This window comes from Hipposideros armiger, unplaced genomic scaffold, assembly GCF_001890085.2.
Source record: "Hipposideros armiger isolate ML-2016 unplaced genomic scaffold, ASM189008v1 scaffold_1787, whole genome shotgun sequence".
NCBI lineage: Eukaryota > Metazoa > Chordata > Mammalia > Chiroptera > Hipposideridae > Hipposideros > Hipposideros armiger.
In genome coordinates, this window is record NW_017733137.1 from 61,697 (window position 1) to 77,672 (window position 15,976).

The following is a 15,976-nucleotide window of genomic DNA, read 5'->3' on the forward strand; positions in this document are numbered from 1 at the left end:
GGCCGTCCAGAAGCCAGCGACTGATCTGCCTCGCCCGGGAAGAGCGCAATGATGGTGCCAACTTGGGCCAGTGAAGCGATGTCCTCCACAACTAGACTGGAGAACAAAACAACAGCAACTTGTCTGTTCCTCTTCCCCAATTCCCCAGCGCTGTTCCCATCCCCCAATTCCCCAATAAAAGCCTTAAAAAAAAAAAAGCACAGGATGACTCCATTGCCGGCGAAAAGAGAAGTCCACATCATAACATTCCAAATTGGCCTTTTCCGACTATCACTGACAATGAAGTTGAAAGCCATTCCAAAGAACATGAAGAGCACGAAGAGCACTGGGTAGAAAAAGCTCAGGCAAACAGCCAGGGCATACTCGTGCACGACCGCAGACACAGTGAAGACAGCGAACATGGCGGCCTATCTGAATCTCTTAGTGAAAAACCAGAGGAAGTCCTTGTAAGCATAGTAATATAGCCAGTCATGAACCACCACCTTCTAGGTTCTGTAATAGTTGGAGTATGATGTGGAGTTCCACCAATCCTTATAAAACATCCTGTCACCAAAGAGTAACATCTCAGCGAAGGCATTGAGCCAACAGTGCAAAGAGGCAAAAAGGTCAGTAACAGTATCAGCACACCTGGCAAGATGGAGTTAAAAACATACAGGACCAGAACACGTGCGCTGAGGGGTTCCTGCTTGATATTCTGAAACAAGGGGGCACAGAGCCTTTCAAAGATGTAGTACATGTAAAATAAGCAACCAAAAACCTGTGCAAACTGCATGGCAACATAACCCCATCTTACAGTGGGAGTCCTGGGATAGTTGTCACGGTAGACGAGGGTAGGAGGAAACAAGAAGTACAAGTACTGGTTGACGGTGGGTACCGGGACAGTGCCTCATTTCTCCTTAGCTGAATTTAGGACCCGACGCACATTCTCTCTGACAAATGAATGGGCTTTCATTATCAAACGAATCTAGAATTCCAATCTGGGAGACCATGAAAAGCAAGCCATGGAAGACACTGTGGATCACTGGATGAGAACTCTTGCTGTAGCCTCTGGCCCAATGTTGAAAGAGGAAATAGGGAAGTGAAAGTGTGCACAAGAACATGGCACACCACGTCCAAATAGCAACAGGAAGTTTGCCAAAAGCATAAGACATGAGACTGAACTCAAGCACCAGCCTTCCCTCATCAATGTGATCCACTGCAAGTGTGCTGAGGATAAAGCGAATGAGGAGGGCGATGAACGTGTGATAAATTGTTCTGATGTGGTCCACCTCGAACAGCTCATCTAAGAGAAATCACCTCACAATGAAAACCTTTCCATGTTCTGGAGGTGCTCTGAGATCTTTAGCTCTGTGGTTATTCTCTCCTTCAAGAACAGAAAAGGTTGTGAGCGCACAGCCGCCATTGTCTAATGATGCTGATTTTTCAATGAGATTGGTCACAAAGTCATCAAAGTGAGTGCCAACTTCCTTCATAAAAAGTGGCTTCAAGTCCTGTTTCTTGCCCCGTTTCTTGCCCTACATCAGTTCTGCTCCTCAGAACTCAGCTGAAATGGCTGGAGCCATTTCTGCCTCTGGCTGTCAACTGTATCTTCTTTGCTATCAAGTGTTATGTCTAACCAACCATCAATTCCAGCCTATATTTCTTGTTTCTTTGCTTTGTTGATGTTTCTTTTGCTGTGCAGAAGCTTTTAAGTTTGATATTGTCCTACTCATTTATTTTAACTTTTACTTCACTGCCTTTGAGGTCAAATTCATAAAATCCTCTTTGAATCCAACATCCATAAGCTTAGTACATATGCTTTCTTCTCTGGAGTTTATTGTTTTAGGTCTTATGTTTAGGACTTTGACCCATTTTGACTGAATTTTGGTATATGGTAGAATTGACCAAGTAATCCCTCTCCTGGGTATCTACCTAAAAAATCTGAAAACATTTATCCGTAAAGATATATGTACCCTGATGTTCATTGCTGCATTATTCCCAGTGGCCAAGACATGGAAACAACCAAAGTGTCCTTTGATGCATGACACCATAGAGAAGATGTGGTACATAAACTCAATGGAATATTACTCGGCCAGAAGAAAAGATGAAATACTGCCATTGTGAAAACATAGATGGATCTTGAGATTATCATGCTAAGCTAAATAAGCCAGACAGAAAAAGTCAAGAACCATAGGATTTCACCCCCCATGTGGGATATAAAGCTGAAAGCAACAAACGAACAAGACAAACAAACAAAGACACAAAAACTCATAGACACAGACAACAGTTTAGTGATTACTGGAAGGTAAAGGGAGAGAAGGGATGGTAGAAGAAGGTAAAGGGGGTCAAATATATGGTGATGAAAGGAGAATTGACTTTTGGTAACAAACATACAATGCAATACATACATGAGATATTATAGATTTGTACACTTGAAACCTATATAATTTTACTAACAATGTCACTCAAGTAAATTTAATAAAATGAATTTTCAAAAGAAACTGTAAAAATATTTAATTAGTCTGTCTAGCAAATGAAGATGGCCATCTCTGAACTCTGGGCTAGGCTGTTTAGACTCTCAGGTGACCTCAGGTGAATGTTCTCATATTCTATCCTCTATGACTCTTTTCTTCAGTACGTGCTGGGCTCTCTGGCTCACCAGGATGGGGTCTCTGAGAGGGAGGGCTCTGTGTGGAAGTCTGAATTCCTCCCTGGATGGTTGATGATGGAAACTGGAGCTTTGTCTCCAGACAAGACAGCAGGAAGGAGTGAAGCATTGGTCCCCACCAGGCTTAGGAATCCAAAAGCAACACACATGTCCTATAAAGCCCAGGCTTGCATACGCAGCAGAGGAGATACTTTCAGCTCCCTTTATCTGCTCATTAGGCACTGCTTCCATTATAACAGCCACCTCTGGGCACCGGATTTCCCTGTGAGACACTGGTGTGGACAGAATGGAAGTTTTTCCTGCTGATTCTCTCTTCCCAAGGGACTAGGTGAGATGTCAAGTGAGTCCTGTTTCTGTTACACCTTTTCCAAGACTCTCCCACCTGCCTGAGGTCTCACCTCCCAGCACCTTATCCCAACCCTGACTTAGAGTTTTCTCAAAAATCTAAGACAAAGGACTCTGCCTTGACTAGGTCCCTTGGCTCTTCAAAGCAGTGACTTGTGGGATACAACTGCTCACAAATGGAGATTTTCCTTAAAAATGTAAATCACTTACAAAGGGTAGCTTGTGCTTGGTTTTCAGAGCTTCTCTCAAGTCTGCTGTTTCTTCAAATTAACCAGACTAAAATAATCCTTATGCCAAATGGGGTGACAAATTCTGTTCCCCAAAGCTCCTTGTCTACAAACTATGGAGCATGTTACTACACTACATACTGTAGGCAACTGTAACATGATGGTAACTATTCGTGCAATGTGTTGCATTCCAAAGATGTTCCCATGGTTATGGTGTCACTAGGCGATAGGAATTTTTTAGCAACATTGTTTTCATATGGGAGCATCATTGTATATGCGGTTCCCTCACAGACAGAAATGTCATCATTTTGTGCGTGACTGTATTCACTCATTTCAGAGGCTATAATGAATTCTGTGTTGTTTCTTTTATACAAGCTCCCTTGAGTGTCACCAGATAATACAGTTCTGAAAAAAACTTTGTAATAGGCAGAATAAGGGCCTCCAAAAGCTGTCCCACATCCTACTCCCTGGAAACTTTGAAATACTGTTTTTTATAGTAAGGGGGGGATTAATGTAGCCCTTGGAATACTTTTGCTATCAGCCTGCAACTTTAAGATAAGAAGGTTGGCCATGATTATGCAGGTGGGACTGATGTAATCACCGCATTCCTAGAATGTGGAAGAAAATGGGGGAATAGTTGGAATCAGAGGGAAATTGGAAGATGCTCCACTGCTGCTCTAGAGATGATCGGAGAGAGGCCATGAGCCAACGAATGCTTGTGGCCACGAGAAACTGGAACAGGAGAGGAAACAGGCTCTCTCCTGCAGCCTCCAGAAGGAACCGGCCCTGCAGACATCTTGATTTTAGTCCATTGAGACTTGTTACAGGGTTCTGAAATCTAAAACACTAAGAACATGATATATGGGATATAAAACTGAAAGCAACAAAGGAACAATATGAACAAATAAAGAAGCAAAAACTCATAGAGTCAGACAATAGTTTAGTGGTTACCAGAGAGTAGGGGGCGAGAGGGGTGGTAGAAGAGGGTAAAAGGGGTCAAATATATGGTGATAGAAGGAGAACTGACTCTGGGCGATGAACACACAATGTGATATATAGATGATATATTACAGAATTGTACACCTGAAACCTATGTAACTTTACTATCCATTGTTACCCAATAAGTGCTCATATATGTATGTGTACATATAACTCCTTAGCTGTGATACAGTTCTTAGAGTCACCAAATATTAGCAAACATTTTATTTATTCCTAACAGCATCCACCTGAATTAGGTTCATCATCCCATATCACCATCAGAAATGAGAAAATAGGATGAGGGAGATTACATTGTTTTACAATCATATTACAAAGCAATTAATTATATATGGATTATATATTAATTATCAAAATGTTTATAATTAATATATAATTATATATATTCATGCAATATGTATTCTTAATTTCTGTATAGCTCCTTTAATTCAGCAATTTATGCATTTTACAGAAGACACAAATCATGGAAAGATATTCTGTGCTCAATGATTGGAAGAATTAATATTGTTAAAATGTCCACAACACTTAAAGAGAAAAATCACAGATCTAAAACGGCATCACTTGTGCGAAAAGCCCACAAGGCCAAACCTAGGTTTAAACCCAGACCCATTGGCAGTTTCCACCTCAATTAGAAATGAAATCTTACTCCACCATTCTGTAATTTTCTGTTAAAGCACCAGTAAGGTAATTGCTCACACAGGCCCTCTCCAACCCCAATGGAAGGAAAAAGGGATCTGCAGGATAAAAACGGTTGCTGTTCCCTTCCCCCGGAAAAGAAAATATCCTCCTATCAAATTAATTTTGTTTTTTCTTTTGTTAATAGCTCCTCGCCCCACACTTCTTTCTATGAAAACCTTCCGTTTAGTACAACCACTGGCAGTTCCCTTCTGGTTGCTGGACAGGATGCTGCCTCATTCATGAATCCCTTAATAAAGTCAATTAGATCTCCAAATTTACTCAGTTGATTTTTTGTTTTTTAACAACACCCAAAGTAATTTAACAGATTCATTGAAATCCTTATCAAAATTCCAATAGCATTTTTCACGAAATTGAACAATCTAAAATTTACATGAAACCACCAAAGACCCTGAACAGCCAAAACAATCTCAAGAAAGCAGAACAAAGCTGATGGCATCACAAACTCCCAGATGTTGAACTATATTACAAAGCTATAGTAATGAAAACAGTGTGGTGTGGATGAAAAAGGGGCCACATACTCAACCTGACAAGAATGGCAAACCTGACAAACCCAGACACCGAATTAAACACACAGGGTGATCTGAACATAAAATTTCTAACTAAAACTGGGTCATGGTGGGTAGCACGCCTGGTCTGCAACTTCCTTGACAAAGGTCAGTCTTTCACTTTGAAATTGTCTATTGTCTCTGTGCATCTAAGATAACATGCCTTTGAAATGTCAGAGTGATGTTCTTTTCCAGACCCGTTGGAGGCACCACTCCCAGCACAAGAGCAGGAGACCACATTGTTATCTTGTTGCCCACTTACCATCTCTACGTGCTTAGATGTTAACTATCCTCTACCCACCAATGTAATGAAGTATGTTTCTCTCTGTTTAACTTTTCACCCAGTCCCAGAGATTTCCCCACTTTGCTTTCACCCGCCTCCCTAATCTTCCACCAATGAATGTCATGTAACCCTTCTTATGTCTTCTCCTTCTTGTTTAATGTAAACAATGAGCTGCAGAACTGCCATTCTCTGGAGCATTTTCTCAATCTCTTGAGATTTTGCTTTCCAGCAGCTGTTGTCATTTGGCCCAAATAAACCCTTAGAAGACTTTTTCTTAGGCTGGGTGTTCTTTGATCGACAATTTAACGGACATATAGATCAAAGGAACACAACAGAGCCCAGAAATAAACCCACACATATATGGCATTAATTTATTAGAAAGGAGCCAAGAACACACAATGAAGAAAAAATAACCTCTCTAATAAATGGTGACAGGAACACTGGACAGATACATGCAAAAGAATGAAACTAGGTCACTATGGTAGAAGTTCAGAACAAGTCACCCCAAGATATAGATGTGGATTATTTTTGAGACTCTGCAGGCCCAAGGGAAACATTTCCTCTTTCTTAAAGAATGTTAATTTGGGGCCTTGCCCATAATAAGTTATTGTCAGAGATAACTTTTTATGATCTATGTACACAGTAGGGCAAACTTCTAACTACTGAACTTCTGTTATTCTTATTGTCCTGCTAATGACCCTCCTCCCCTCTGAAGCCCCAGGTGCCTCACCTCATCCTTAGCTCAGAATCTCATGTACCTCGTTTTCCATTTGTCTCTGAATCTCTCATGTATGTTTCCATATAGATCCCACAGGGAGATATATACTTGATAATCAGTTTTCACCAGTGACTACTGTAGCTATTCTGGACACCGAGGAGAATTAGACAATAAAACCAGGAGTCCAGGTATAAAATACAGTAACATGTGACTAGTGTGAATGCCTCACATTAAACTTTTGATTTATGAGGTACCCATTTCAAAGACAACCATCTCAAAAAATCACATTGCTAGATGTATGACATGGCTATTAGATAAGCATCCAAGTTTCCTCCACACACACATTCAGTCCATTCTCTGTCTCTCTGTCTCTCTCTCGCCCCTAGAAACTCCAGTGTGTTCCTCAGACATGCTGGACCTGTAAGAGTAAACCCTGTGTTTTCATAATTCCCGGATGGCTGTTGCAATTATAATAAGGACCACAAGGGCTGGTCCAGCCACACGTTGGCTCAGGTCTGAGTCACAAGTAGTGGGGGCCCAGGCCAGTGCCCCAGGCCTTCCCAGCCTAGCAGCACTATCAACAAAACAGGCTGAGACTTAAAGTGAACAATGATGAAGTCCACATTATCAGGAAGAGCAGTGAAGCTACTGATGTAGAAAGAAGAGACACAAAAGTGAAAACTATGGTTTCATATATTCCTATAAAATAAAATTGTATACATTGGCTTAGTAGCCAAATGAACATTTTTCCATATGAGTACTGCAACTTATGACTATTCTGTCTATCAAACAAGGACATATTACTCACAATAATGTATATCTTTTTAGAAGAAATTATTCTTAAGAAATCCATGTTGCCCATGAAGTAAACAGGAATTTTCAAATATTCCTGATCAAGGTTTGAAAAAACTTTGTGAATTAGTAAAAGGACAGGGGAAAACTGTCTATATGACAGACAAAGCAGAAAGCTGAATCAAATAGTTACTAAAATTGTATAGAGAAAAATGCCATTGGTATTTGGATAGGGATTGCATTGAGTTACAGATTGATTTGGGTGGAATGGACATTTTAACGATGTTAAATCTTCTTCTCCAATAGCACAATATATGCTTCCATTTATTTGTATCGTCCTCAATTTCTTCCTGTCATATACTTTTCTGAGTATAGGTCTTTTCCCTCCTAAGTCAAATTTATTCCTAGGCTCTTTTTTAAAAACTTTATTGAGAATTGTGTGGTTTTTTCAGCACGTGGCAGCTCCAAGTAAAGCTGTTGTTTGCAATCTAGTTGTAGAGGTTGCAGCTCACTATCCCATGTGGGAATCACACCAGCAATATTCCTGTTATGTATCCACACTCTAACCTCCAGAGCCAATAGGCTGCCCCACCAGGTATTTTTATTGTTGTTGCAATTATAAATGGAATCCTTTTTCTTATTCTCTTTCTTATATTTCATTATTGGTGTATAAAAATTGAACTGATTTCTAAATATTAATATTGCATTTTTCATAGACTAAAACAAATAACCTTAAATTTTATATGGAACCACAAAATACCCCAAATAATCACAGCACTCTTGAGAAAGAAAAAAGTTGGAGATATCATGCTACTGATATCAAACTATACTACAAGGCTATAGTAATCAAAACAAAATGGTACTGACATAAAAACAGACACATAATTCAATGGAATAGAATACAGAGTCTAGGAAAAAAATGACACTTACATGATCATTTAATCTATGACAAATGAGGCAAGAGTATACAGTAAGATAAAGACAGTCTATTCAATAAGTGGTGTTCTGAAAACTGGACATATACATGCTAAAAAATGAAAATAGACCACTTCTTATACCATATACAAGAATAAACTCAACATATATTAAAGACATAAATGTAAGACCTGAAACCATAAAACTCCTAGAGATAACATAGGCAGTAAACATTGCTCTTGGTAACATTTGTTTTCTGATATATTTCCTTAGGCAAGGAAAACAAAAAAAAATAAATAAACACATGGAACTCCACCCAACAAAACAGTTTTCGCACAGCAAAGAAACAATCAACAAAACAAAAAGACAACCTACTGATTGGGAGAAGACATTTGCCAATGATACGCCTGATAAAAGGTTAATATCCCAAATGTATAAAGAACTCATACAACTCAACCTCAAAAAAACAAAACTACTCATTAGGCAATGGGCAGAGGACCTGAATAGACATTTCTCCAAAGACAACATACAGATGTCCAGTAGATGCATGAAAAGATGCTCCATGTGACTAATCATCAGAGAAATGCAAATTAAAACCACAATGAGGCTGGCCGAGTGGCTCAGTTGGTTAAGAGCTTGCTCAAGAGTTTGAGCTCTGAGCAACAGGGTCCCCGGTTTGATTCACGGCCTGAGCTGAGCTGCCGCTGAGCTGCCAACCGATGGCAGGATGGCTCAGCTAAAAAAAATAAAATAAAAAAAATACAAAAAACCACAATGAGATATGACCTCACACCTGTCAGAATCGCCATCACGAAAAATCAACAAAAAACAAGTGTTGGTGAGGATGTAGAGAAAAGGCAACCCTTGTGCACTGTTGGTGTGATTGCAAATTGGTGCAGCAAATATGGAACACGGTATAGTGTTTCCTAAAAATTAAAAAGAGAACTACCTTATGACCAACAATTCTACTTCTGTGGATATATCCAATGAAATCCAAACACTCTTTTGAAAGATACATTCACCCCTATTGTCAATGCAGCATTATTTACATTAGCCAAGATATGGAAGAAACCTAAAAGCCGTTCAATTGATCACTGGATACAAAAGGTGTGATACATACAAGTATATGCAATAGATTATTGCTTGGCCATAAAAATAAATGAAATCTTACCATTTGTGACAACATGGGTGGACCTAGAGGGTATTATGCTAAGTGAAATCAGTCAGACAGAGAAAGACAAATACCATATGATCTCACTTATATGTGAAATCTAAAGAACAAAATAAGTGAACAAACTAAAGAAACAGATTCATAGATACAGAGAACAAACAGATGTTTGCCAGAGGAGTGAGGGTTGGGAGGCTGGATGAAAAAGATGAAGGGATTAAGAAATATAACATTGCAACAACTATGTAGAGTGCCAGGAGGGTACTAGACTAAAAAGGGATCACTACATAAATTATATAAAATATCTAACCACTATAGTGTACACCTGAAACTAATATAAGATAATACTGAATGTCAACAGTAACTGAAAAAAAATAATAAAAAAATTCTATAGAGAAGTTAAACTCCAAAAAATGAAAATTCCAAAATATAAATAAAAGACACAAATTCCACAAACACAATCTATTTAAAAAATCACAATGTATGGATTTGGACTTGGAGCCATGAAATCAAGGGCACTTTTTCAGCCGTGGGGTGATTGTCCTTTTAATACCTGTCATTCCAAAGAATCTTTTCAGAGCCCCCTTTATGTCTTTGTTCCTGAGACTGTAGATGAAGGGGTTGAGCATGGGTGTGACCACAGTGTACATCACCGAGGCTGTTGCACTTGACTGTGAGCTGTGGGTCATAGCAGAGCTGAGGTACACTCCAAGACTTGTCAGATAAAATAAGGAGACAACCGAGAGGTGAGACGCACACGTAGAAAATGCTTTATACTTCTGAGCAGATGACATTGCACGTATGGAGGACACTATCTTAGAATAAGAGTAAAGGATACCAGCCAGGGAACTACCACCAAGCAACACAGCTACAAAATACATCACCAGGTTATTAAGAAAGTTGTCAGAACAGGCAAGTTGGATCATCTGATTGAGTTCACAGAAAAAGTGGGGGATTGCCAAGTCTGTACAGAAGGATAGTCTCAGCACCATTAAGCTTTGTAACAAGGCATTCAGGACACAGATGGTCCAGGACACCAGAACCAGCAGCCCACAGAGCCGGGGGTGCATGATGACCATGTAGTGCAGGGGGTGACAGATGGCCACAAAGCGATCATAGGCCATCAAGGTCAGGACAAAGATATCAAGTGCGGCAAAAAGTAGGAAAAAATACATCTGTGTGATGCAGCCTTCATAGGTTATACCTTTGCTCTGTGTCTGGATGTTCACCAGCATCTTGGGGATGGTGTTGGAGGTGAAACAGATGTCCACAAAGGACAGGTTGGAGAGGAAGAAGTACATGGGCGTGTGGAGGTGGGGGTCTGAGCTGACGGCCAGGATGATGAGCAGGTTTCCCAACACAGTGATCAGGTACATGGAGAGGAAAAGACCAAGGATGAGGTGCTGCAGTTCTGGCTCCTCTGCAAGTCCCAGCAGAAGAAATTCTGAAACTCTTGTAATATTCTCTGGTCCCATGAGGAAGAGGTGACTTCCAAGACAGAAAAATAACATGAGTAATTTTCATACAACTGACATTACTCAGATAGCTCTAATGCTACATTTATATTTAGCAGCCAAATCATTAATTTCAATATTTTTGCATGGATCTGATTTCTTCTACGGGTTTCTGTGCCATCTCACATTAGGAATTTTGGTCCCAATTGCTTCTTTCCAAAGGTGTCATGTATTCTACAATTTTCATGAGAAATTCTTCATGTATTTCAGAAATATACAATAAATTGAGTGCTCACTATGACTTAGTTACTGTCTAGTCTGTGAGTATTGGAGTGGTGAAAAACATAAGTTCATACAAGTTAATTATGGAGAAAACATATACACGCTAATAATAAAAATATATAACATTTCAGATGGTAACAGATAAAATGAAGAAAAGGAAAGCAAATCTAAAACAAGATAGTGATTAGTGTGTTCCTTTTTAAAGGACATTTAGTCAAGACCTGCAAACAAGTTAATATTTGAACAAAGACCTTAGTGAAGAAAGGGAGGGAGAGGCAAGGTAATGTGGGCAAGTGTGTACCTGGAAGAAGGAATAGCCAGTGCAAAGGCCCTGGGGTAGAGCAAAAGAGGTTTCATGATCTGTCCAAAGTGAATATCAGAGAACCTGATTGGCCTTTATTATATATAATTTTTTTCGTGTTTCTTCTCAGCACATTTTCTTACCCAGAAATGCTTTTGTGCCTGGGACATCTGGCATTACCTGAAGGAATACTGCAAGACACCCACAGTACACAGGAGAGCACTCCACCCAATTATTATTCAGCCACCAATGTCAACAGTGAGAAGTTGAGCAAACCTAGTCAAGACTGCACTCCAACTTGAGTGTGCCTATGAATCAACAAAGATACTACCAGAAATGCAGAATCAGAATCAGCAGGTCCTGGGGGCTCAAATAGGCTGCATTTCTAACAAGCTCCCAGGGGGTGTTGATGCTGCAGGTCCTGGTCTGTGGACCTGGTCTGAATAACAAAGCTGAGTTCCTCTGTCAGAGCCAAGTGTAGGCAGGTTCAGATCTACTGAACCAAGCATTTCTTTGCATGTGTTATTAAAGCAATAGTGTATTCACTCATACCAGAAACTGTGATAAATTCTGTGTTTATTTCCTTATATAAGGGCCCCTGAGTGACACGTAATAATATACTTTTAAGAGACTTTGTAGTGAGCAGAATAAGGGCCTACAAAATATGTCCACATCCTATCACCAGTGCCTTTGCATTGGAAATTTTTATAGCAAGGGAGGATTAAGGTAGAAGATGGGACAGGCTTGCTGATCGGTTGACTTTAAGAAGATGAGCCAGGATCAACCAGGTGGCACTAAGGTAACCACAAAGGTCCTCTAGATGTAGAAGCGAGACAAGATGAAGAAGCTAAGCTGCTGGCTTTGAAGACGGAGGAATGGTCATGAGCCAAGGAAGGCAGGTGGGGAGAATACAAACTCAAATAGGAAGGGAAACAGAATTCCACCTGAGTATCGAGAAAAAACCCTGCTCTGCAGATGTCTTGATGTTAGATCATGAGACTCATTTTGGGCTTCTGACTTCCAGAACTGTATGGCAAATGTTTGTTTTAATCAGCTAGTATTGGAATATTTTACAGCAACAATAGAGTCTAATAAAGACATTTATTCAATAAAATTTGCTGAGGAAATTGAGCTGAAGCCTCTCCATTCATTCATTATCTTCCCCTGGGTAAGGGCATTTTACTTTGAAAACCCACATGAAACAGAAAAGATATTTTAAATCAAGTTCCACCCCTTTACCTGGTACAGTGAAGTCCTCATTGCATAAATGTAAACGTGGTCTGGATATGATGCCTTTGTGGCCTTAAGATTTAAGGTACAATGGGTGACCTTAATTTTTCCATTGCCAAAGTGTTTTGTTCTCAGCAGTGTATACTCTTTGCCTAGAAGTCGTTCAATCCTCAATTTTATACTTCCCAGTGCAGACAGAATTTCTCATTAAAAATATAGACATCAATGACTACCGGGGGAAAGGCTGAGTGTGGGGTAGGAATCCCTACTACCTGTTCCAATAGAGAAAGTAAACAAGTTCAAATTCAAAATACATGCAACCTCTCCAGGAATGAAATAATTCAAAGTAAAACTATTTAGTATTCCTCTTTAGACTTATTAAATAATTTTTCATGTAAATACCCCGAATGAGGGACGATACTGCCATGTATGTCTCACGAATGTCTGTTGCAAGGTAGTTTCTACCTCCACTGGCCTGGATCTGTTCAGTGAACACACAACATGCTCAAATACACCCCGTCTCAGAAATTTCATACTAATGCTCTCACTTCACTGCACTGGCTCCACAACTAACACAATTTTTTTTAATTCCCTGAACAGCAGAACTCCTCAGATGTGTTTTCATTGTACTGCAACCATTTCATGCATCTCACTCATTGTACAGAGCCACCTAATGGTGCATCCATGCACCATTTAATTGTTAACTATGTTTTCATAACTTAATAACTTAATTGTTAACTATGGCTCCTGTAGTGCAGATTAAAGCATCCTTATTAGTATATTAAATAAATTAATTATAAATCAATTACTTCACCAAGAACACAGACACGGTGGTCTCTAGTCTCTGGGCTGATTAGGGTTGCAGTGACTCAGGGAAGAGTCCTCAGATCCCTTCCTCTCTGACCCTTTCCTTCAGTACCTGCTGGGCTCTCAGACTCACCTGGATGGGGTCTCTGACAGGGAAGCCTCTGTGTGGAAGTCTGAATTACTCCCTGGAAGGTTCATGATGGAGACTGAAGCTCTGGCCCCACACGAGATAGCAGGAAGGAGTGAAGCATCAGTTCACATCCAGCTGAGGACTCAACAGCAACACCCAGGTCCTGGGCACCAACGTGTTCCAAGCTGAGGGACGCAGAGAGGTGGCGTTACAGTGCTCTCTGTATCTGCTCATCAGTCACATTTCCCTCTTCTTATTCCAACTGCTAAGCACATGATTCCCCCCCGGGGCCTCTGGAATAAACAGAAAGGCAATTTTTCCTAATGAATCTCCGATCCCAAGTGACAAGGTTAGAATTCTGCTTTTAATTTAGTTTTTATTTCTACATGTTGTGATCTCCCTGAATTTATAGGACATCAGTCCATGAATCTGCAAATATCCTGTTCCCAGACCTTGTATTAGAATTATACAATATGCATGTTAGAAGCTTTAAAAGGTGATAAACATGGTGATTAAAAAAAAAATTCAACATACAAGTTACCAGCCTCCTGAAAAGGCAAAATGAAATAGGAAAGAGGTTTTTCCCATAAGAAGTTTTCATCTTTTCTCTATTTCCTTAAAACAGCTCTCATAATTTTGTCTACGAACATTGTACAGAAGACACACATCTTCAAAAACAGAACTTGTATTAGAAAAATGGAGTCAGCAAGAAATAGAAGGTGAACCAAATTTGGCTCAATGGTCCCCCATTATTACTGTTGATCTGGTGAATGCCGTGAATCTTGCTGAAAACCTCTTGGATTTCAGTGGCCTGAGGGACATTTGTTTGGGAACTAAGAGCTGTATTGTCCAACACAGTAGCAACTAGTTACATGAGACTATTTGAAAATTATAATTCAAATTAAATAAAATTTGAAATTTCATTCCCCAGTCATGCTAGCCTCAAGTGTTCAATACAGCAGTTACCACATTAGACAGTGCAGACAGAGAATATCTTCTTTGCAGAAAGTTCCGTTGGACAGCTTTGCCTCATATTTCTTTGAAAATCCTCAGGTGTCTGCTGGGCTGTTTCTCCACCACCTCAACCCTATGTCACTGAGCCCTCTCCTCCAATTTCATTATTTCAGGAACATTCTTGCTGTCCTTGCAGCTCCACATTGACCCTTCTGAAAACTGGTGCTGTGTTTTCACTCACCATTTACTAAGTGTCATGCAAAAGGACATGACGCACATATAACTCAAGTGTAAATGTTACTCCATATTGGTGGCATTCACCCATTCAGCCTATTTAGTCCCAAATGGCCCTCTTGCTGATGATGCAAGAAGACACGGAGAACCACATGTTGACCCACTACTGATCACGTTTTACTTTGGGCTTACAATCTGTTGAGGCTCATTTCTCATCTCAGGGTCACACAATGTTTTTTTTGTCTCATCAGAGCTCCTTACAGCAACTTGAGGGCAGTAACGCATGTATTTCTTCAGTACTGTTCACAAGTCAAGGATTGGTTTAGATCTCTTGTGATAATTGCTTTTATATGATACGAAATTATACCAACGCGGGGACTGAACTTTGGCTCAAAACTTTCCCCAGAGGGGATTTGAATGTGAACTAAATATTAAATATCAGGAAGTTCTTGCCGATGTTCCTAAGTGCAATAGTGCTGACAGAGGATGGTTGATACAAAACAATGCATGCGTAGTATTTTAATGAAGTGTCATACTGTGTGCTTTCAAATGCTTCCTAGCAGAAATGTAATACAGACAAAGCAAATATTACAATGTTATGTGTTAAATGTATGTAATGAACATGTAGGTGATCACTGTACTAGTATTCACTTTTTCTCTATGTTTAATATTTTTCATAATACAAAAGTTGAAAACATATGTCACACCACTGGCATATCCTATGGGCTTCAGTGGTTTTTGTTTTTTGTTTGTTACTTGTTTTATTTTGGTTTTTTTTTAACTGTTTCTTTCCTATTTATTGTTTATTGCTAAATAGTATTTGAGTGTATGGATATATCACATTTTGTTTATCTACACACCAGTTTGTGGACATACAGAGGGTGCCAAAAAAATTTATACACATTTAAGAAACGAAAAACTGTATTAAAATTGCAATACAATGAATGATGCTAGCATGCATTTGATTAATGCCGTTTTTTGAGGGAACGTCATACTACCCATTGCTACTGTAATTTAATTCAACTTCGAAAACTAATACATAGATAACATTTCTTTACATACGTACAATTTGTTTTCACCCCCCCCATATGCTTTTTGTGCTAAATGCATAATGCTGCCTAATTATTCACATCGCAGTCTTTATGCAGGCTTCAATGGTTTTATAAAGAAGCTTAAAATATTAATAATGTTTTTCTAAAAATGGCTTGTGCTCTGGCACCATCCAGTAAAGTTATTGTCAAGCCTCATG

At 39.5% G+C, this 15,976-nt stretch overlaps 1 protein-coding gene and 1 pseudogene across 1 annotated transcript; both read right to left on the minus strand.

Annotated features, from left to right (window-relative positions):
* LOC109378186 (sterol O-acyltransferase 1-like) overlaps positions 1-1,487 on the minus strand; it is a 9,733-nt pseudogene extending 8,246 nt beyond the window's left edge.
* Positions 1,488-9,844: 8,357 nt separating this feature from the next.
* On the minus strand, positions 9,845-10,810 carry LOC109378187 (olfactory receptor 7A10-like). The gene has a single exon (XM_019634643.1). The coding sequence runs from the start codon at positions 10,808-10,810 to the stop codon at positions 9,845-9,847; it is 966 nt and encodes a 321-aa protein (XP_019490188.1).
* Between the last annotated feature and the right edge of the window lie 5,166 nt (positions 10,811-15,976).